This window comes from Erpetoichthys calabaricus, chromosome 3 (genome assembly GCF_900747795.2).
Source record: "Erpetoichthys calabaricus chromosome 3, fErpCal1.3, whole genome shotgun sequence".
Classification (NCBI taxonomy): domain Eukaryota; kingdom Metazoa; phylum Chordata; class Cladistia; order Polypteriformes; family Polypteridae; genus Erpetoichthys; species Erpetoichthys calabaricus.
Genome location: NC_041396.2, coordinates 11,957,859 through 11,976,525, shown reverse-complemented (window position 1 = coordinate 11,976,525; position 18,667 = coordinate 11,957,859). Strand labels below are relative to the sequence as shown.

The 18,667-nt window shown below is 41.5% G+C and overlaps 2 protein-coding genes across 7 annotated transcripts in view; one reads left to right on the top strand and one right to left on the bottom strand.

Moving 5' to 3' along the window:
* The window catches only part of LOC114647755 (mannose-binding protein A-like), a 473,727-nt gene that overhangs the window by 115,359 nt on the left and 339,701 nt on the right, over positions 1 to 18,667 (top strand). The window lies entirely within an intron of this gene.
* Positions 11,658 to 18,667, bottom strand: part of LOC114647655 (mannose-binding protein A-like) — a 199,198-nt gene continuing 192,188 nt past the window's right edge. For all 5 annotated transcript variants that reach the window (XM_051924503.1, XM_051924504.1, XM_051924502.1 and 2 more), the window contains 2 exons: positions 17,050 to 17,133; positions 11,658 to 12,511 (listed from right to left, as the gene is read on the bottom strand). In XM_051924503.1, coding sequence (XP_051780463.1) covers positions 12,138 to 12,511; positions 17,050 to 17,133 — 458 coding nt within the window. In that variant the 3' untranslated portion in view covers positions 11,658 to 12,137. The remainder of the gene's footprint in view (positions 12,512 to 17,049; positions 17,134 to 18,667) is intronic.

Here is an 18,667-nt window from a genome sequence, read left to right as displayed (position 1 = left end):
TTTGAATCAATACGGGACGGGATTTGTCCCGTATTTTTTTTTATCATTTATTTTAAAGCAGCGTCTCATGCAAATCATCCCACACGCATTTTTTGAAGATGCCTCCTTTCCTACTTTTGATTGGGTAATACTTGATGTCATCGTTAGTTTGATTGGTCTTTTTAACTGTCCAGTGAGGAGGGCGGGTCTTTTAAGTAGAGTCTGCAAAGTGTTGGCACTGGGATGTGGCACCCTCTGCAGTATGCGTCCCTTATTTTTTTGTATTAATAGTGGTAACACTACCTGGCAGGTAACACTTATGTTTGGTCATGAAGTCGTCTAAAATCCGCCACGTGCCCTCTTTTAATTGTGAGAAGCAGATATATATAGCCAAATTCTTGCGCTTTGTTGCGGCGAAGTACTGCTTTTAATTTTTTAAGAAGAAAATAAAACCTTTTTAAACGGATCGAAAATATACCAATAACAATTTGTTAAGGATCTGTTTTTTTGTGAACCTCGCTTTTCACAGCTGTCGCGCTACGGCGTGTGTTTCGTTTATTTGACAGTATGTAGATCGTGGGTAATTACATTCATGGCATTCGTTTTCTGAATCACAATCTGACTGTATGGGTGGTTACGTGCCAGGTTACGCTTGTGGTTGGTCAGGAAGTTGCCTTACATCCGCCACGTGCCCTCTTTCTGTTCCCAGAAGCTGATCATACAATGGTTTTAATAGTTTACTTTCAAATAATGCAAAGAGTATGCGACACGTGTTTCTCCCTAATTCTGGGCTCATCAGGCATACACACTCACTGCATCCCCTCTCGGGAATCGAATCTCTATCGTCAGCGCCAGAGTTGAAGCCCCTAACGTTGCGGTCAGCAAGTCGGCTAACATCCGCCATGTGCCGTCTTTCAGTTACGAGAAGCAGATCATAGAATGGTTGAAACTGTTGCCCCTAACGTTGCGCTACGGCGTGTGGTTCGTTTATACCTCGTGTCTTCTCATTAAACTTTTATCTCGCGAATATGTTATTGCAATCCGCAGCGGGAGCGTTTCTATAAACTTAATTTAAACTTACGTTTTACACCATGCTTTGTTTCCCTTATGAACATGCTTGTATGCTTCACTCGCTCGCTTCGCTAACATCCGCCATATGCCGTCTTTCAGTTGCGAGAAGCAGATCATAGAATGGTTGAAACTGTTGCCCCTAACGTTGCGCTACGGCGTGTGGTTCGTTTATACCTCGTGTCTTCTCATTAAACTTTTATCTCGCGAATATGTTATTGCAATCCGCAGCGGGAGCATTTCTATAAACTTAATTTAAACTTACGTTTTACACCGTGCTTTGTTTCCCTTATGAACATGCTTGTATGCTTCACTCGCTCCCTTCTCAATTGTTTAATGAATTTTTTTTCTTCGCTGTTTGCGGCTCCTCCTTCATTTGTCCCTACTGCGTTCACAGTCTTTTCACGTGATTACGTGGAAGGCGTGATGACGTGACACTCAACTCCTCCTCCCACGGCCATCGAGCTGCCGTCCATTACAGTATATTGTCAAAAAAGAGGTTCCAGTTATGACCATTACGCGTTGAATTTTCGAAATGAAACCTGCGTAACTTTTGTAAGTAAGCTGTAAGGAATCAGCCTGCCAAATTTCAGCCTTCCACCTACACGGGAAGTTGCAGAATTAGTGATGAGTCAGTCAGTCAGTCAGTCAGTGAGTCAGTGAGGGCTTTGCCTTTTATTAATTAGTATAGATTATGGCAATAATGAAGAAACCTGGCTAAATAACAAAGATGGGGATGAGCATAACATAGAGGGATACACATTTTTTAGGAAGGATAGACAGAACAGAAGAGGAGGTGGGGTTGCTGTTTATGTCAAACTGAATTTAAACACAAGTCCTCTTCAGTTGAACGATGAACCCCATCTTAGTGAGAACGTCTGGATTCATCTGGAAACATTAGGGAAAGAGACCTTATTTTAGGAGTGTGTTATAGACCATCCAATGCAGACAGTAATTTCAATACACATGTTTTCAGTAATATTAAAAAGGCAAGTTTACAGGGGGATATTATAGTCATAGGGGGCATTAACTACCCAAATATTAACTGGGATAACCTTGCAGATGGAGGAGCACAAGAGCGGGACATTTTAGAAGTAATCAGTGACTGTTTTTGAACACAGCATGTTAAAGCACCAACACGAGGTGAAGCCTGTCTGGATTTAGTATTTTGTGATAATCAGGATAGAATTGAGGGGGTAGAGGTGATTGGACCACTAGGGTCAAGAGAACATATTATAATACTCTTCTTAGTGTTTTGTAAGAGTGCAGATGCAAAGACCAAAAGTTTAAAGTTCAACTTTGGTAGGGCAAATTTTGAGCAGATGTGTTAAAGTCTAAAGAGGATAGACTGGGATAAGCTTTGAAGTGCAGGGACAAGGAGCAATGGAACAGATTTAAAATTGTTTTACATATAATGCAGGACAGGTACATACCTAAATTTGGAATTAGGAGGAAATTTAAAAAAAAAAACTGTAGTGGGTTAATAAAGAGTTAAAAAGAGAAGCTGCACACACAAAAATAGACAAATAAGGCGTATAAGACTAATACGTGCAATGTGAATCAATGTGAACATGAGGACAACCATTAGGAAGGTTATTAGGGAGGCTAAAAGACAGTTGGAGAGGAATATAACAGATAAGGGGAAAGACGACCCAAACAGATTTTTTTCAGTATTTTAGTAGTGTAGAAATCGTCAAGGGGGATGTGAAATACATCAGGAATAGTAAATGAGAATTAAAAACTGCAGACAGTGAAATAGAAGATGCTCAAAACTTTGTTCTGCACCTTTCCCTTAACAGGCCCTGTTGGCCTGTGGATGATAAGGATCTGATGTTTTATGCTTTACTGCATCTTACTCCATAAATTCTGTCAACTCAGCCAAAGTGAATTGGGGATGGTTATCAAAAATGATTTCCTCTGGCAAACCATAAGATGAAAAGAACGAAATGAAAACATAATTTTCTCTACCTCAACCCATTTGGACTCAGCATCTACTAACTCTTAATACTGTGTGCGTCTTTCTCACAGAAATCCACAAGCAGCCATTGCCAAGGTTTTTCTGGCAGATTTCAGGTCTCCTAACATGTTCTGCAAAAGGCAACTCGCTCCTACATTTTCTTTTTGAACCCAAGTCACCTATGTGGTGAAGTGTGTCTGGGGTCTGTGGATGATCTGAGCAGGTGCAGATGTTTTCAAAGAATAGCTCTGCTCAGACCAGGGGGGTATTTTCCGTACGTTGCTTAAATCATCCGAGATCAGGTGCCTCATCTTGGATGAGTTAATGCCGGTGACACTCATCCGGGATAAGTCGGTTTTTCAAATGCAGCCGTGTAGTAGATTAGTCTAGCTGGATCAGATCATCCAAGATGAATGTGCATGCCTGCGCTGAGTGAAAAGCCCATATATATTGAGTCGAGAAAACATGATCAGCAAGTCTTTGATAGGCTGTAACAAAATGACGAAAGAACAGGCTCATTTTTTTCACACAAACTGTGTGTGTGCGTGTGTGTGTACGTGTGTGTGTGCATGGGTGTGTGTGTGTGTGTGCGTGGGTGTGTGTGTGGGTGTTAGTTAGTTAGTTAGTTAGTTAGTTAGTTAGTTAGTTAGTTAGTTAGTTAGTTAGTTAGTTAGTTAGTTAGTTAGTTACTCGAAGGATTTCAAGATTTAATATGCACAAGGGGTAACACTGCAAAAGCAGCCCAAACCACAAAAGACTGCTGGCAAAAAGTGGTCGACAAATTAAACGCGTGTGCATTGTACTTACTGAATGCAGCGTTTCATTTCCTATGTGTCAGATTAATTATTATTTAATATGTCATAATTCCAGATCAAACGTGAGCACAAGGAGAACATGGGAACAGGTTAAAGTGAAGTACAGTACAAGAATATACTTCAAACTGGTAAATATTGGTATATAACTATTTAAAGAATTGTTGACATAAAGAATCATATATAATGTAAAGAACATTAATTCTAAAGCTAATAAGAAGGCAGACAAGCAAAAAACAGGTGGCGGTCCACACGGTCCAGACCTAACCTCTGCAGAAGAGTTGGCTCTCCAGCAAAATGCCCATCACCCTGTTTCTGAGGGCATTCCAGGGGGAAGCTCCTTCTCAGAACCAGTGGCAGGATGCAGTGGTCACTTCATTTCAGGTAAAGGATGATCATTGCATATATTTGTCCTCAATGTGTGCCATAGGTATGTTCCATATAGCCCTCTTTTTTTGTTGGGTCAGTTGCTGGGAATGTCATATCCCTAGAACCTGTGTCTGACCAACGAGATATTGACGAAGGTCAAATATTTGATGAAGACACTGTGTCTGATTATTCATAAGGAGGAGAGGTACATTTTTCAAATCAAACTCCACTCTGATCAGTCCCATGTGCCCCAATCACATTTGAAAATCCTGGTATTGAGAATGTTAGGCTGATTGTGAGATTCTTCATGAAACTCTAGGTGTTTTTGCCTGCGTATTACCTACCTGCAATGACATGAAATGCCTCTTTTATTGTCTGCACACGCAGGTGTCCAGGAAACACTATGAAAACCTGAAGGAAATATCTCAGAGCCAAACAGACTTTACGAATTGCCTGGCAAACTGCACTTTTAGATAGATTTTCTGCATCGTCTACAGTATATAAAAAAAGTGCTGCTTGCAAAAAACCTCAAAGCAATGCCTACTGTCTGTGTGGTTGTGAGAGCCCAACTTCGCCGGGTTTGACTTTGAATATAAGGTGCTAATACATTTTTGAGGTACAATATTCCCTCTCAGCTAAAGCGGTATCTTTCGAAAAGAATTTCATCCGGGAGCAATAAAGGATCTTGCCGATCGCGCAAAAGATAGATAGATAGATAGATAGATAGATAGATAGATAGATAGATAGATAGATAGATAGATAGATAGATAGATAGATAGATAGATAGATAGATAGATAGATAGATAGATAGATAGATAGATAGATAGATAGATAGATAGATAGATAGATAGATAGATAGATAGATAGATAGATGATAGATAGATAGATACTTTATTAATCCCAAGGGGAAATTCACATTCTCCAGCAGCAGCATACTGATACAATAAGCAATATTAAATTAAAGAGTGATAATAATGCAGGTAAAAAACAGACAATAACTTTGTATAATGTTAACGTTTAACCCCCGGATGGAACTGAAGAGTCGCATAGTTTGGGGGAGGAACGATCTCCTCAGTCTGTCAGTGTAGCAGGACAGTGACAGCAGTCTGTCGCTGAAGCTGCTCTTCTGTCTGGAGATGATCCTGTTTAGTGGATGCAGTGGATTCTCCATGATTGATAGGAGTCTGCTGAGCGCTCGTCGCTCTGCCACAGATGTTAAACTGTCCAGCTCCATGCCAACAATAGAGCCTGCCTTCCTCACCAGTTTGTCCAGGTGTTAGGTGTCCTTCTTCTTTATGCTGCCTCCCCAGCACACCACCGCGTAGAAGAGGGCGCTCGCCACAACCATCTGATAGAACATCTGCAGCATCTTATTAGCCTTCTAAGGTAGTATAACCGGCTCTGTCCTTTCTTGCACAGTGCATCAGTATTGGCAGTCCAGTCCAATTTATCATCCAGCTGCACTCCCAGGTATTTATAGGTCTGCACCCTCTGCACACAGTCACCTCTGATGATCACAGGGTCCATGAGGGGTCTGGGCCTCCTAAAATCCACCACCAGCTCTTTGGTTTTGCTGGTGTTCAGTTGTAGGTGGTTTGAGTCGCACCATTTAACAAAGTCATTGATTAGGTCCCTATACTCCTCCTCCAGCCCATTCCTGATGCAGCCCATGATAGCAGTGTCGTCAGCAAACGTTTGTACGTGGCAGGACTCCGAGTTGTATTGGAAGTCTGATGTATATAGGCTGAACAGGACCGGAGAAAGTACAGTCCCCTGTGGCGCTCCTGTGTTGCTGACCACAATGTCAGATGTGCAGTTCCCGAGACGCACATACTGAGGTCTGTCTGTAAGATAGTCCACGATCCATGCCACCAAGTATGAATCTACTCCCGTCTCTGTCAGCTTGTCCCTAAGGAGCAGAGGTTGGATTGTGTTGGAGGCGCTAGGGAAGTCTAGAAACACCACTGCCTCTGTCCAAGTGGGAGAGGGATCGGTGTAGCCTATAGATGATGGCAAAGCCCTCTCTATATGAAATTCTCTTCTTATAATTTGCGCACCGATATCAATTGGTCGCTCATTCATGAACGGCGAAGCCATGACTGAATGAATTCCACACACGGACACTGATTAAGTGTGTGAGCTAATCCTTGTTTACATAGAACAAACCTGCTCCGAGCATGAATGCTATGATAACACATTCAGGAAGAGTTTCGAAAAAAACGACAGATCCAGGATCAGGCCAAATCATCAACAATTACATCCGGCTAAACAAGTAATCCACGTACGAAAAATACCCCTCTGGTGAGTGAAATGGGAGAATTAGCTAATGGCTTATTTGCGGGAATTGTCTGTCCTCGCTGAGGCTCCACAGATCATTTAGCGCACCGACTCTCACAGGGTTGTAAAAAGATCTGATTAGGTCAGGAAGAGCAAAAAAGAAATGAAGAAGAAAGAAATCGGGAAGGAAGAAATCTAGGGGACACAAAGAAAGCAGAGCAGAATCAGGGTGGTGCCTGTATGGGTTTGACAGAGGTGAGCAGTCAGGGAAGCCCCACAGAGAAGCATCATCAGAGGCGTACCAGGGATGAATCAATACTGGCTGATTCTGAGGAGCAGGGGTGATCAGGTGCTCCAGGGGTCTAGCTGGACTTAAAGAAGGTAGCAGGACAAAGGAGCTGTACTCTAATTGTCAATACTGGTACCAGTGTATGTGAATGGATGATGAAGAAGAATATTTGAAGGAAAGAGGCCTGACTGACAAGGAGGTGCAGGACTGAGCTGTGTGGAGAAGGTTGATCAAGCACATCGACCCAACATAGAAGTGGGAAGACGAAGAAGTTGGAATAAGCTTCCAATCATTATGCAAATGTCAATGAATGTGTAAGGAATACCCAGAAAAGAAATTATTATGAAATGTCTTTAGGTAATGTGTCTAGTTTTACTGTTTAATTGTTTTGAAGCAGTACAAAAAGCTGGATTCTTTCCTCCACTTTTACTGTTTTCAAACAAGTATCCAGAGCAGTGTTGTGCAAGTTCATACCTCACAAGAACTCACTCAAAGTTCAGTTCACACAGATTAAAATAAATAAATTCATGTTCATCGTTCACCATTTCAATTTTGAACTCGTTCAAGTTCAGTTCATTTTGTATTTTTAAGGAGTGAGAATAAATGAACCATGAATTTACTTTTTTAAATTTTGCATGCCTTATATTAGGCTATTACAGTGTTCCTGAATAAAATACAATAATTATAAAGATTTTTTTACTTATATACACTTTATTGAGTTATACCCAGCAACAAACACATATGATCATATATGATAATATCCTCCTGGTCAAAAAAGAAATTAAATAGATGCAAGTATACATATAAATTACCACTCGATTTCCAACCGTGTGACACAAAATGGTGACTGTGGAACCAGCAGGGATGTGTGGTCAGGGGAGGCTGTCATTATGAAAAGTAAAGCAAGTAATAATGATAACATAAAATAAATGTGTCCACTGGTCTGTAGGCCTACTATAATTTTTTTTTCTGTATGATTCCAATAATTTGGATAATTTTTATAGTCTAAATGACTGAATTGGCACATTTCCTGTTCAAATACAGGGGAGAAATTCAAGGGTGGCGCAGTGGTAGCGCTGCTGCCTCGCAGTAAGGAGACCCGGGATCGCTTCCCGGGTTCTCCCTGTGTGGAGTTTGCATGTTCTCCCCGTGTCTGCGTGGGTTTCCTCCGGGCACTCTGGTTTCATCCCACAGTCCAAAGACATTCAGGTTAGGTCAATTGGCGATTCTACATTGGCCCTAGTGTGTGCTTGGTGTGTTGGTGTGTTTGTGTGTGTCCTATGGTGGGTTGGCACCCTGCCCAGGATTGGTTCTTACTTTGTGCCTTGTGTTGGCTGGGATTGGCTCCAGCAGACCCCCGTGACCCTGTGTTCGGATTCAGGGGGTTGGAAAAATGGATGGATGGATTTTTAAGTGCCTTTCAGACAGCCTTGGGGTCTCAATCCCTCCTAACCCATTAACAGCTGTGTTCGGTGTTCTTCCAGACGGACTTGAAGTGGAGAAGGACAAGCAAACGGTGATTGCATTCACTACACTTTTGGCACGCAGACTTATTTTGTTAAATTGGAAGAATCCTAACTCTCCTCTGATAAGTCAGTGGGAAACCGATGTTTTACATTATTTGAAATTGGAAAAAATCAAATTCTCAGTTAGAGGATCTGTACAGAATTTTTTCAAAACCTGGCAGGATCTAATCAATAATATTTTAGAATAAGAAGAAATAATTATTTCCGCATTTCTTTTCCTTCTCCATTTATTTATTTATTTATATATTTTTTTTCCTTATTTATTTTTGCCCTATTAAAAAGCCCTTAGCAATTCTCCTTTGGGCCATGCTCTCCTTCTCAAGGGTGGGGTTTGATTTGTCTTTAATCCTTTTTTGTAAAAATTGATCTATTTGTATGGAATGATTACAATAAAATTAATAAATAAATTTAAAAAAAGAAGTTACACAGGGATTGGATATTCCAACAAGGCAATGACCCAAAACACAGTTGGAAATCTACAAAGGCATTCATGCAGAGGGAGAAGTACAATGTTCTGGAATGGCCGTCACAGTCCCCTGACTTGAAGATCATCGAAAAGCTATGGGATGATTTGAAGCAGGCTGTCCATCAAATTGAACTGAACTGGAGAGATTCAGACACTCATCACAGGCTATAGGAGGACAGCGTCTAGAGGCTGTTAGATTTACAAATGGAGGCTCAACTAGATATTGATGTCATATCTCTGTTGAGGTGCCCACATTTATGCACCTGTCTAATTTTGTTATGATGCATATTGCATATTTTCCAAATAAGATGCTGCAGATGTTCTATCAGACGGTTGTGGCGAGCGCCCTCTTCTACGCGGTGGTGTGCTGGGGAGGCAGCATTAAGAAGAAAGACGCCTCACACCTGGACAAACTGGTGAGGAAGGCAGGCTCTATTGTTGGCATGGAGCTGGACAGTTTGACATCTGTGGCAGAGCGACGGGTGCTGAGCAGACTCCTGTCAATCATGGAGAATCCACTGCATCCACTGAACAGGATCATCTCCAGACAGAGGAGCAGCTTCAGCGACAGACTGCTGTCACCGTCCTGGCTCCACTGACAGACTGAGGAGATCGTTCCTCCACCACACTATGTGACTCTTCAATTCCACCTGGGGGGGCGGGGGGGGGGGGGTAAACGTTAACATTTAACATTATACAAAGTTATTGTCTGTTTTTTACCTGCATTATTACCACTCTTTAATTTAATATTGTTTATTGTATCAGTATGCTGCTGCTGGAGAATGTGAATTTCCCCTTGGGATTAATAAAGTATCTATCTATCTATCTATCTATCTATCTATCTATCTATCTATCTATCTATCTATCTATCTATCTATCTATCTATCTATCTATCTATCATATAGTGCATTTCATATCCATCTATCTATCTATCTATCTATCTATCTATCTATCTATCTATCTATCTATCTATCTATCTATCTATCTATCTATCTATCTATCTATCTTCTGTTAATCCAACTTTATGTCACTGCTGAAATCCTACTGTCTCCATAAGCCATGTCGTATATTAAAAGGAAGTTGCTACTTTGAAAGCTCAGCCAATAATAAACAAAAATCCAAAGAATTAAGAGGGGTTCCCAAACTTTTTCATATGACTGTATAAGACTAGATGACCATCCAAAGGATGACCAGCCCTGGCCTGAAGTGAACAAGAAGGGACAATGAAAAAAAAATCAAAGCATTGTCTACAGGGAAACTTGCTTGCCAGAGTGTATAATGGATGGCAGGCTTGGGCAGGCGTCTCGACCAGGATGGCACATGATTTATTAATTGGCCAGGAGGCTGCTGTTCTGAATGGCTGGAGTAGATAGGGAGGTCATTCCCTGCTTTTGCTGGGAGGTTGGCAAGAAATGGCACCCTCAGAGTGAATATGCTAGTGTCTAGGGATGGTCTGAAGTTCCTTACCTCCTGGCAGGGAGTCCAGTGTAATGGAAGGACAGGGAGAGACAATGTATTTGGAAGAGTGGCTCCCCTGATACACTACAGCAGGGGTGTTGAACTCTGGTCCTGGACTGGCCGCAGTGGCTGCAGGTTTTCATTCAAACCATCTTCTTCATTAATGACCGGTTTTGCTGCTAATTAACTTGTTTTCCCTTAATTTCAATAAACGTTAATTAACAGGCCCCTTCGTTGTCTCTTTTTCCTTTATTAGCAGCCAAACAATAATGAGACACAAAACAAGCCACCACGTGACCAGCTCACCTGTGCCCATCACACAGTATCTGAAAATAAAGAAAGGTAAAGGTCTCTGTAAGGTTGATCTCTCAGCTCACCAAAACATTTTGATAGTGTTGTTAGCAAAAACAGAAAAATGAACAGTTTTGGAAATGTCTGCTGTGGCAGAATGAGAGCAGCAACAAGCCATGGAGTTAAATAACGGGTTTAATTAACAGCAAGAATCGGCTTCTCATTAAGACATTTGTTGGAATGAAATTGGTTGGAGTTTGAAGTCCCAGTTTAGCTGGTCATCTGTCGGCTTGTTTCACATCTCATTTCTGTTTGGCTGCCATTTAACCAGGAAATGAATCCTTAAAAACAGGGCTATTAAAATGAAGGGAAAAGGAGTTAATTAGCAGTGAAAACTGGTCACTGATTAGGAAAAGGGCTAGAATGGAAACCTGCAGCCACTGCGGCTCACCAGGCCCAAAGTTTGACACTCCTGCACCAGAGGGTAGCATCCCTGGGCTAGGATTCCTACACACACACACCCACAGGACATGCTGGGGTCTGTAGTCCTGTAGGACAGCACTTTTGGGTTTCTTGGGAGACCACCAGAAGGAACATTTGTGGTTTTTGTTTGACCCTATAGTGTTTACACTGGCACTGCAAGTCTTCTCAGGTTCAAAATAAAAGAAGCCACTTCATTCAGGTGAGTTGCAGTTGGGTGTGGAGGATGGACAAAGCTCAACTGGATGAGGTGTGAAGGAGAAGAAAGAAAGAAAGAAAGAAAGAAAGAAAGAAAGAAAGAAAGAAAGAAAGAAAGAAAGAAAGAAAGAAAGAAAGAAAGAAAGAAAGAAAGAAAGAAAGAAGTGTATTACGCTTCTGCCACTACCAGAAGGAAGCCTTTGTAAGGTATTTGTTTAAGAACCTTGCATTTGCACCTGGGACATGTGTCTGGAGTTTGGGCTGCTGCAATGCCCTCTAGTGGTCACAAGTGATAAAATTTTGTTTTTCTGGTGTTTCATGGTCGCCGTCATTTTGTTATTGCAATGCTACTTGTTGCTAGGCATGCATGTGAATCGCACACGGTGTAAAGTCAAGTTCAAGTTATTTCAAATTCAAACTCCAAATCCAAACTTTGTGAAAACAAAGAAACTTTTTCACTTAAAAAATGCACACTGAATAGTAAAAATAAAAAAAAGTAAGGATTTATTCTGGTTATGATCAAGAATTTATTAACGAATTTGAACTTGTTTTTACCCCAAGGATAAAGTTCTCTGCTTTGGTGTTTGACCTCAGCTGCTGTTGAACGATTCTCTCGATTTGTCCTTGAATCGGCTGATTTTGTTTTCATGGCCGTCTTGCAAAAACAAAATTTGTTGAAAAATTAGAAAAAAAATTTAAAAGGATCACAAGTGTTGACTTGAAAGTGTCAATGATGAATGAATGGAAAACCAGATGAAGTAGGCGTACCCACAGACACAGTGACGTACGAGAATGTAGAAGAGGGTGCAACACGCTGCAGGTGTAATCGCAATCAAGAACAACCATAGCTCTGTGTGAAATAAGACATTGAATACTCATGACAAGCTGTACAGAGAGTGTGCTGAACAAATATCTGAACAAACGTGCAGACATCTTACGTCTACATCGGACTTCCTTCCATCCCATTTTACTGAAACTGACAAATTATGGTATAACTCCGACTACACGGAACGTCATTCCAAATCCCATCAGATGTTATTATAGAGCAGTCCTCATTCCCATTGTAATTATTGGGCTCCCCTGATTTCCAGTTTGTGAATGTCACGGGATTCCCACTGACGTCTTCAAACCTGCCTTCTTTCACCCTGTCGTTCAGCCCAAGGTATGCCTCGGAAGATTTCACAAGCTTCATTAAGGCCGCATTCTCTCCTGCATTTGCTGGCATTGCAATTTCTCCACTGGCTTCCTTGCAGAGCTTCACTCCATCATCAAAGGTTAGCTGGTCGTTTTTGGTGCCAAATCTCTTTTGGCCGTGTTTGCTCCAGTAGATAAACTGCATACCTGTGAAAATATTAAATATTATAATTAGACAGCTGAATGCAAATTCATTCGTTTGTAAAAGTCATGCCACACTCGGCTCAATTTAGAGGTCAATGACAAAAAAAAAAGAAAATTAAACAGAAAGGTCCAAGAGGAGGGCGCCAACCTGAAATACAATGAAACGCACTCCTGATTGGTGTGAAATTTCTTCTTTTGCTGGTCAGTCTTTCAAAATTTCAATTAGTGATGCTTGATTGTCCTTCTGATTTGTCCCCCTAAGCAGTTTCAAGCCAGTCATTTTAATGACGAGTGATCGTCCTTCCAGGTTTGTGTAAAACAAGCGGCTCGTATCATCACATGATTCTGGGTTAACACAGGAGGAGCTCAGCAAACCGGTGACTTTACATTTTGCACTTTGGGGGACTTTCGTATTTATAGCACTCATATAATGGCCAGGCCTGCCATTTCACGGACTGGCAAAAATTTTCTACAAACTGATGCCAGCGATTGGGAAACACTGATTTAAAGGATACGTTTGGTATTTTTGAAGTCAAAGTTATTTCTTCTGTTGCTGGCCTAGGGGAGGACAGGACTGGAAAGAAATACTGTATATACTCGCGGATAAGTTCTCCTGCGGATAAGTTGGGACTTGATATTACAGTATAATTCCTGGTATTTTATAATGTCGGTCATATAAGTCGAATGAGGAAAACTCAAGCTATTGGTACAAGGGATTCTGATATGCTAATGCCCACCTGAGAGAGTAACCACGGAGCACATGGCCTTTTTTATATGTGGGTGCGGCAATGCGCTGTATCAGCGTGTGCTCCTAACCTCTCCGTCTATCTGTTGTGACCACACGGTAATACCCAAAATATTCTGAAGCGACGTTTGCACTGATTTGTGTTTTTTGTATCTCACGCCCTCATACACCTTTATCATAAGAGTATCCCTTATCTACGATGAAACGTTCGATCAGAAGAAAATATGAAGCTGGTTTTAAATTAAACGTCGCTGAAGTAGCGAAAAAAATTGGTAACTGTGCTGTCGCAACAAAATTCGATGCGTCTGAGAAACTGATGCGAGATTGGAGGAGTGTTTTCCTTAAGGGGGCGTAAGCTCCCCAGTTGGAATAATTTCTTTTGTAATTGCGGCATTTTAAGTAACCTGAACCTAAATAGATATATTATAAAGAGGCGATATCCCTCCCATAGTGATACGGCGGTAAGAAATCACATAAGAGAAAATAACTTAGCTTTCTTTAACCCCTTAACCGCCCTCTGCCGGATATATCCGGCATCGTAGCTTTATTGCTGACGCCTTACTGCCGGAATTATCCGGCACATTTGCCTGTGGTTATGTGAATGCCTGGCGCGTAGTATAACTGACAGTTTGGCGTGGGTATTATTATTACGTTGTATTTCGACAACTCTGCGGTTGTATTGGCCGCTCACGTAATGTGATTCAAAAGTGAAAGCTGTGAATATGGCGAAACGTAAACTGACGTCAAGTGAGGTTTTGCAGGCGATTTTGGACAATAATTCTGATCATGATTGTAGCAGTTCTGAAGAAGATTTTAGCGACAATGATGATCAGCAACGTGCACTGCATGATACTGTGAATGACGACGCATCGGATGATGGCGATGAGTGGGTGTATCCCCAGCATCTCAACTGGACTGCTGCCCGTTATCTGAGCCAGATATGAAAGATCCAAACCGTGACTGCTTGTTCAAGATACGTCCTTTGATTGACCATTTATTTGAAACATTTCAGCAGGTATTTCAGCAGGTAAATACTGCTTGAATAAATGTAAAGTAAAAAAACGAAAATTGTTCAGATTTCTCCTGGCATGGGGAATATTTAGGGTGTTGGCGGTTAAAGGGTTAATGACAGTTTACGTGGTATAACAGACAAGGAAGCCACGACAAGCCATTGTGTAGAGCCATTTTTGTCACTACGGTAGAAGGATTTTCAGGATCGGATGATGTTATCTCCCATCCGTCCATCGGCTTCAAAGGTGTGCCGGGCACTGTTCCAAGGCTTTATACTCTTTCTCCATGTGCAGGCCCTCACTTAGGTAAATCACGCCATTCCAAACAAGGCAAAGAGATGATACAATTTCATACTGACTCTGTCACACAGAGCCACAATGCCCATTTTGGTAGTTGTCTCTTTGTTGTCTTCTAATGCTTGCCTAGCAGTTGTAAATGATGAGCCCCTGTGTGTTAAATCTGGCCTTTAGCTGTACATGTGAGAAGAAGCAGATTTATAATATTTGCACAGGGCACAGTGACATTAAACTTATATTCCGATTACAAGGAGGCAAGAAGATGTCAAAAAAAAAAAAAAATTAAGTATCACATTTTTGAACGGGCGTATAAGTCAGGGTCTGATTTTATGATCGATTTTTCAGGTTTCAAGACCCGACTTATACGTGGGTATATACGGTACTTGCAAGGAACAAGAACTAATAATAACAAATGCCTGATAGCACAAAGGGTCAAGAAAAGAATCCGTTAGCCATTGGCTTTGAATCCATAGGCTCTGAAGAGTGGTCTTGGCACAGGGTGGGACCTTCAGAATGCGGGTACGTCATCTCCTGAATGAGATGCCACCTTTCAGGAGCACCTTGTTATTTTAGCCTGACTTAAAGAGACGTGGTCAAATGCCCCTGAGCTGAGAGTGTTAAGAGTGATAAGAGTTAGTGACTGCGCCCTCTTGTGTCATTGAGTGGTATGAGCCTGGAAAGTCACCCTTGGACATGCATGTGTGACATTCACAAAATTGTGTTCTAAAGTCAAGTGTTTTCTACACATTTTTTGAAATATCTTGCCCACACTGGTGCTTTATAATGGAGGCTATTGGGCATGGGGCACCACTGTGAAATAAAAGCTTTAAAACCTACCAAGTACGTCCATTTTTCAAGCCAAGAAAGTTACCAAGCACGTGGTAAAATAGCTTATGTATGTCATTTTCAAACAAAATCACACTAATATTATGAGATCTAGCCATTGTAAAAGAAGACCAGTTGTGTGCGCTACCTCAGAAGTTGTCTTCCTCCGGATTGACATTTAACTGTCTGGGCTGCAGTTTCCTTTTGAAAGACGAAATCACAGTAAACATTTCCTACCACATGCTTGGTATCGGGTTGATTTACTTCCGCATTTGTGTGAGATCTCTTCCCATGAAGTCACTACTCTTAAACAAGCAAATAGAAAATGCATCCTTAACTCAAGAAAAAATAATATCTGGAATATAAGATAAAAATGACTATTTCCAGTTTGCTTTTGTTGTCACAAATAAGCATTGGGAACACAAGAAGCACAAGAAGGTATGTTTTTAGGCTATCAGTTTCCAGTGGTACTCCTTGCCCCATTGCCTCCATTTTAAAATTCCAGTGCAGCATTACTCTAGGATCTCCCTCTTCCTTTTACTTGGGCTCTTTTTATACTGGAATGGTCATAGTCATCTTAATTACAGTTACGGGAGTGCCACAGATTACTACATCTGCATGTGAGTCAGCACTCAGCCAGTTTTCTCATCAACACCCCAGGGCTGCTTGGCCAGAACATTAGAACAATCTGGGCGAGAACAGGCCATTCAGTCCAACAATGCTCACCAAGTCCAATCCATTTAATTTTTCTAAAATACCATCAAGTCGAGTTTTGAAGGTCCATAAAGTCCTACTATCCACCACACACTACTCGGTCACTTAGTCTGTGTGTCTGTGGTTCTCTGTGTGAAGAAAAACTTCCTTATGTTGCTGCGAAATTCACCCTTAAGTTTACAACTGTGTCCCCGTGTTCTTGATGAACTCATTTTAAAGTCACCGTCTCGATCCACAGCACTAACACCCTTCATAATGTTAAACACTTCAATCAGGTCTCCTCTTAATCTTCTTTTGTTTAAACTGTAAAGGCTCTTTTAATCTTTCCTCATAACTCATCCCCTGTAGTCCTCTAATCAGCATAGTTGTTCTTCTCTGGACTTTCTCTTGTGCTGCTATGTCCTTTTTGTAGCTTAGAGACCAAAACTGCACCCAGGACTCCAGATGAGGCCTCACCAATGTGTTATAAAGACTGAGCAGAACCTCCTGTGACTTTTACTCCACACATCAAGGCGCTATATAACCTGACATTCTGTTAGGTTCTGAACACTGTCTGGCAGTTGATAGTGTCAAGTCCACTATGACTCCTAAATCCTTCTAATTAGGTGGACTTTTGATTTTCAGACTTCCCATTGTGTATTCAAACCTGTATACACAGTGTACTTCCTATGTTTAATTGCTTACATTTACTGACATTAAATTTCATCTGCCACAAATTTGCCCAAGCCTGTCTGCTGTCCAAGTCCCTCTGTGATAATTCAACGGATTCAAGAACTTCATGCACCTACACCACCCACCCCCACAGCCTGAGCACATGTTTATTTATTATAAAACACACATGATGCCACGGACCCCTAAGTACACTTCACCACAGGTGCCACTGAAATTTCCCTTTGAATAATGACAGATGTCTGCACCATCAAAAGTGAGCGGATGGAGGTGACACTTACGTTTTTCAAGATTGGAAATCGTGGTCTTCAAAGCTTGAATTTCTGTTTCCAGTTGTGCAATGCGGCGCATGTCAGCAGACTGTCCTGAAATGAAAAAAGTGACATGCTGACCCGTGGAGCAAAGCAGACAATGAGGCAGGTGTGTAAACTTGACCGCGGTCACGAAGGAGGAATGTGAGCGTAAGAAGAAAGCGCTCGAAACACGGCCATTAATTGTGAATAGATACATCTGGAGCATTCTGAGTCTAATAAGGTGAATTTTTATATTGTAGGTGAGCCTCCATTGCAACACGTCATTAAACACCCTCCCACCCACGGTATCCGTCAATAAGGGCGCACACATAAAGGCGACCTTCAAAAGGGCGACCTCAATTGGGCGCGGCGAATAAAACCGCACATAAATAAAAGCGATCTTCAAAAGGGCGACCTCAATTGAGCGCCGAATAAAGGCGCGCGTAAATAAAGGAGTGCTTCAAAAGGGTGACGTCAATTGGGCGCAGCGAATAAAGGCAAATGCAACAAAATTACAGAAAATTTATTAGATAAAGGCAATGATTGAACGTATAAAAAGGTGAAAGCAAGAATATTAAAACATCCAATTAATTAATGCATGAACTTCTAACAAACTATTTCTAAAGCTCCCTATATTTCCTTGTTTTCAGAATTACAGAAAATTAGATTAAGGCAATGACTGAATGTATAACAAGGTGAAAGCAAGTTACACTTGAAGCTGGAGATTATGTGCAATGCCACGTAGATATTCGAGATGCAGTCTATTAGCATAATCAAGGACAATTAATTTAATTCGCTCCGAAGGTCATCCTTTTGAAGTGCTCCTTTATTTGCGCGCGCATTTATTCGTCGCTCAATTGAGGTCGTCCTTTTGAAGCTCGCCTTTATTTACGCGCGCCTTTATTCGGCGCTCAATTGAGGTCGCCCCTTTGAAGATCGCTTTTATTTACGTGTGCTTTTATTCTCCGCGCCCAATTGAGGTCACCCTTTTGAAGGTCGCCTTTTGGTGCGCGCCCTTATTGAATAGAACCCCCACCCACCCCCACAGTAAGCCCCTCTGAGGTCTGTTACATTCTACTCTTGTTCTCATGGTAATTTATCTCCCCAGCGTTTACTTCAGGGTGACAGACATGCAGACAAGTTCAGTGGATTTTCAAAAAGAATATTCAGACAAGTGAGGGTCAGTGTTATGAGCCAGGTGGGAAAACATGGCCAGTCCTATGGGAAACAAAAGATAAACCTGAAAGGGTGTTGAGTAACACATTGTTTAGAGGCAGGAGAAGAGACAAACCTAAAGGAATACACGAAAAAACAATTGAGAAGGTCATGTAAGTGAAAAGGCCACAAAATGAAGTGATAATCCAGAGATGGAGATAATCCGAAAATGCACTGGGTTTGTGATGTCCACCCAAAAACAGCTCAACAGCAATGCTTGATGAAAGAAATTCAAAACTACAAATATTGACTCAAGGAGAAGGAAGAGTGCCTTTGTGATGCAGGGTGTTGAAGAAATCGGAGTAGTATATGGACAGGCAATGTGTTTCCGCTTCTCCTCTTCATTCATTGGTCAGGAGCCCTGTCTTCCAGAAGGGCGACCCTGTCTGAA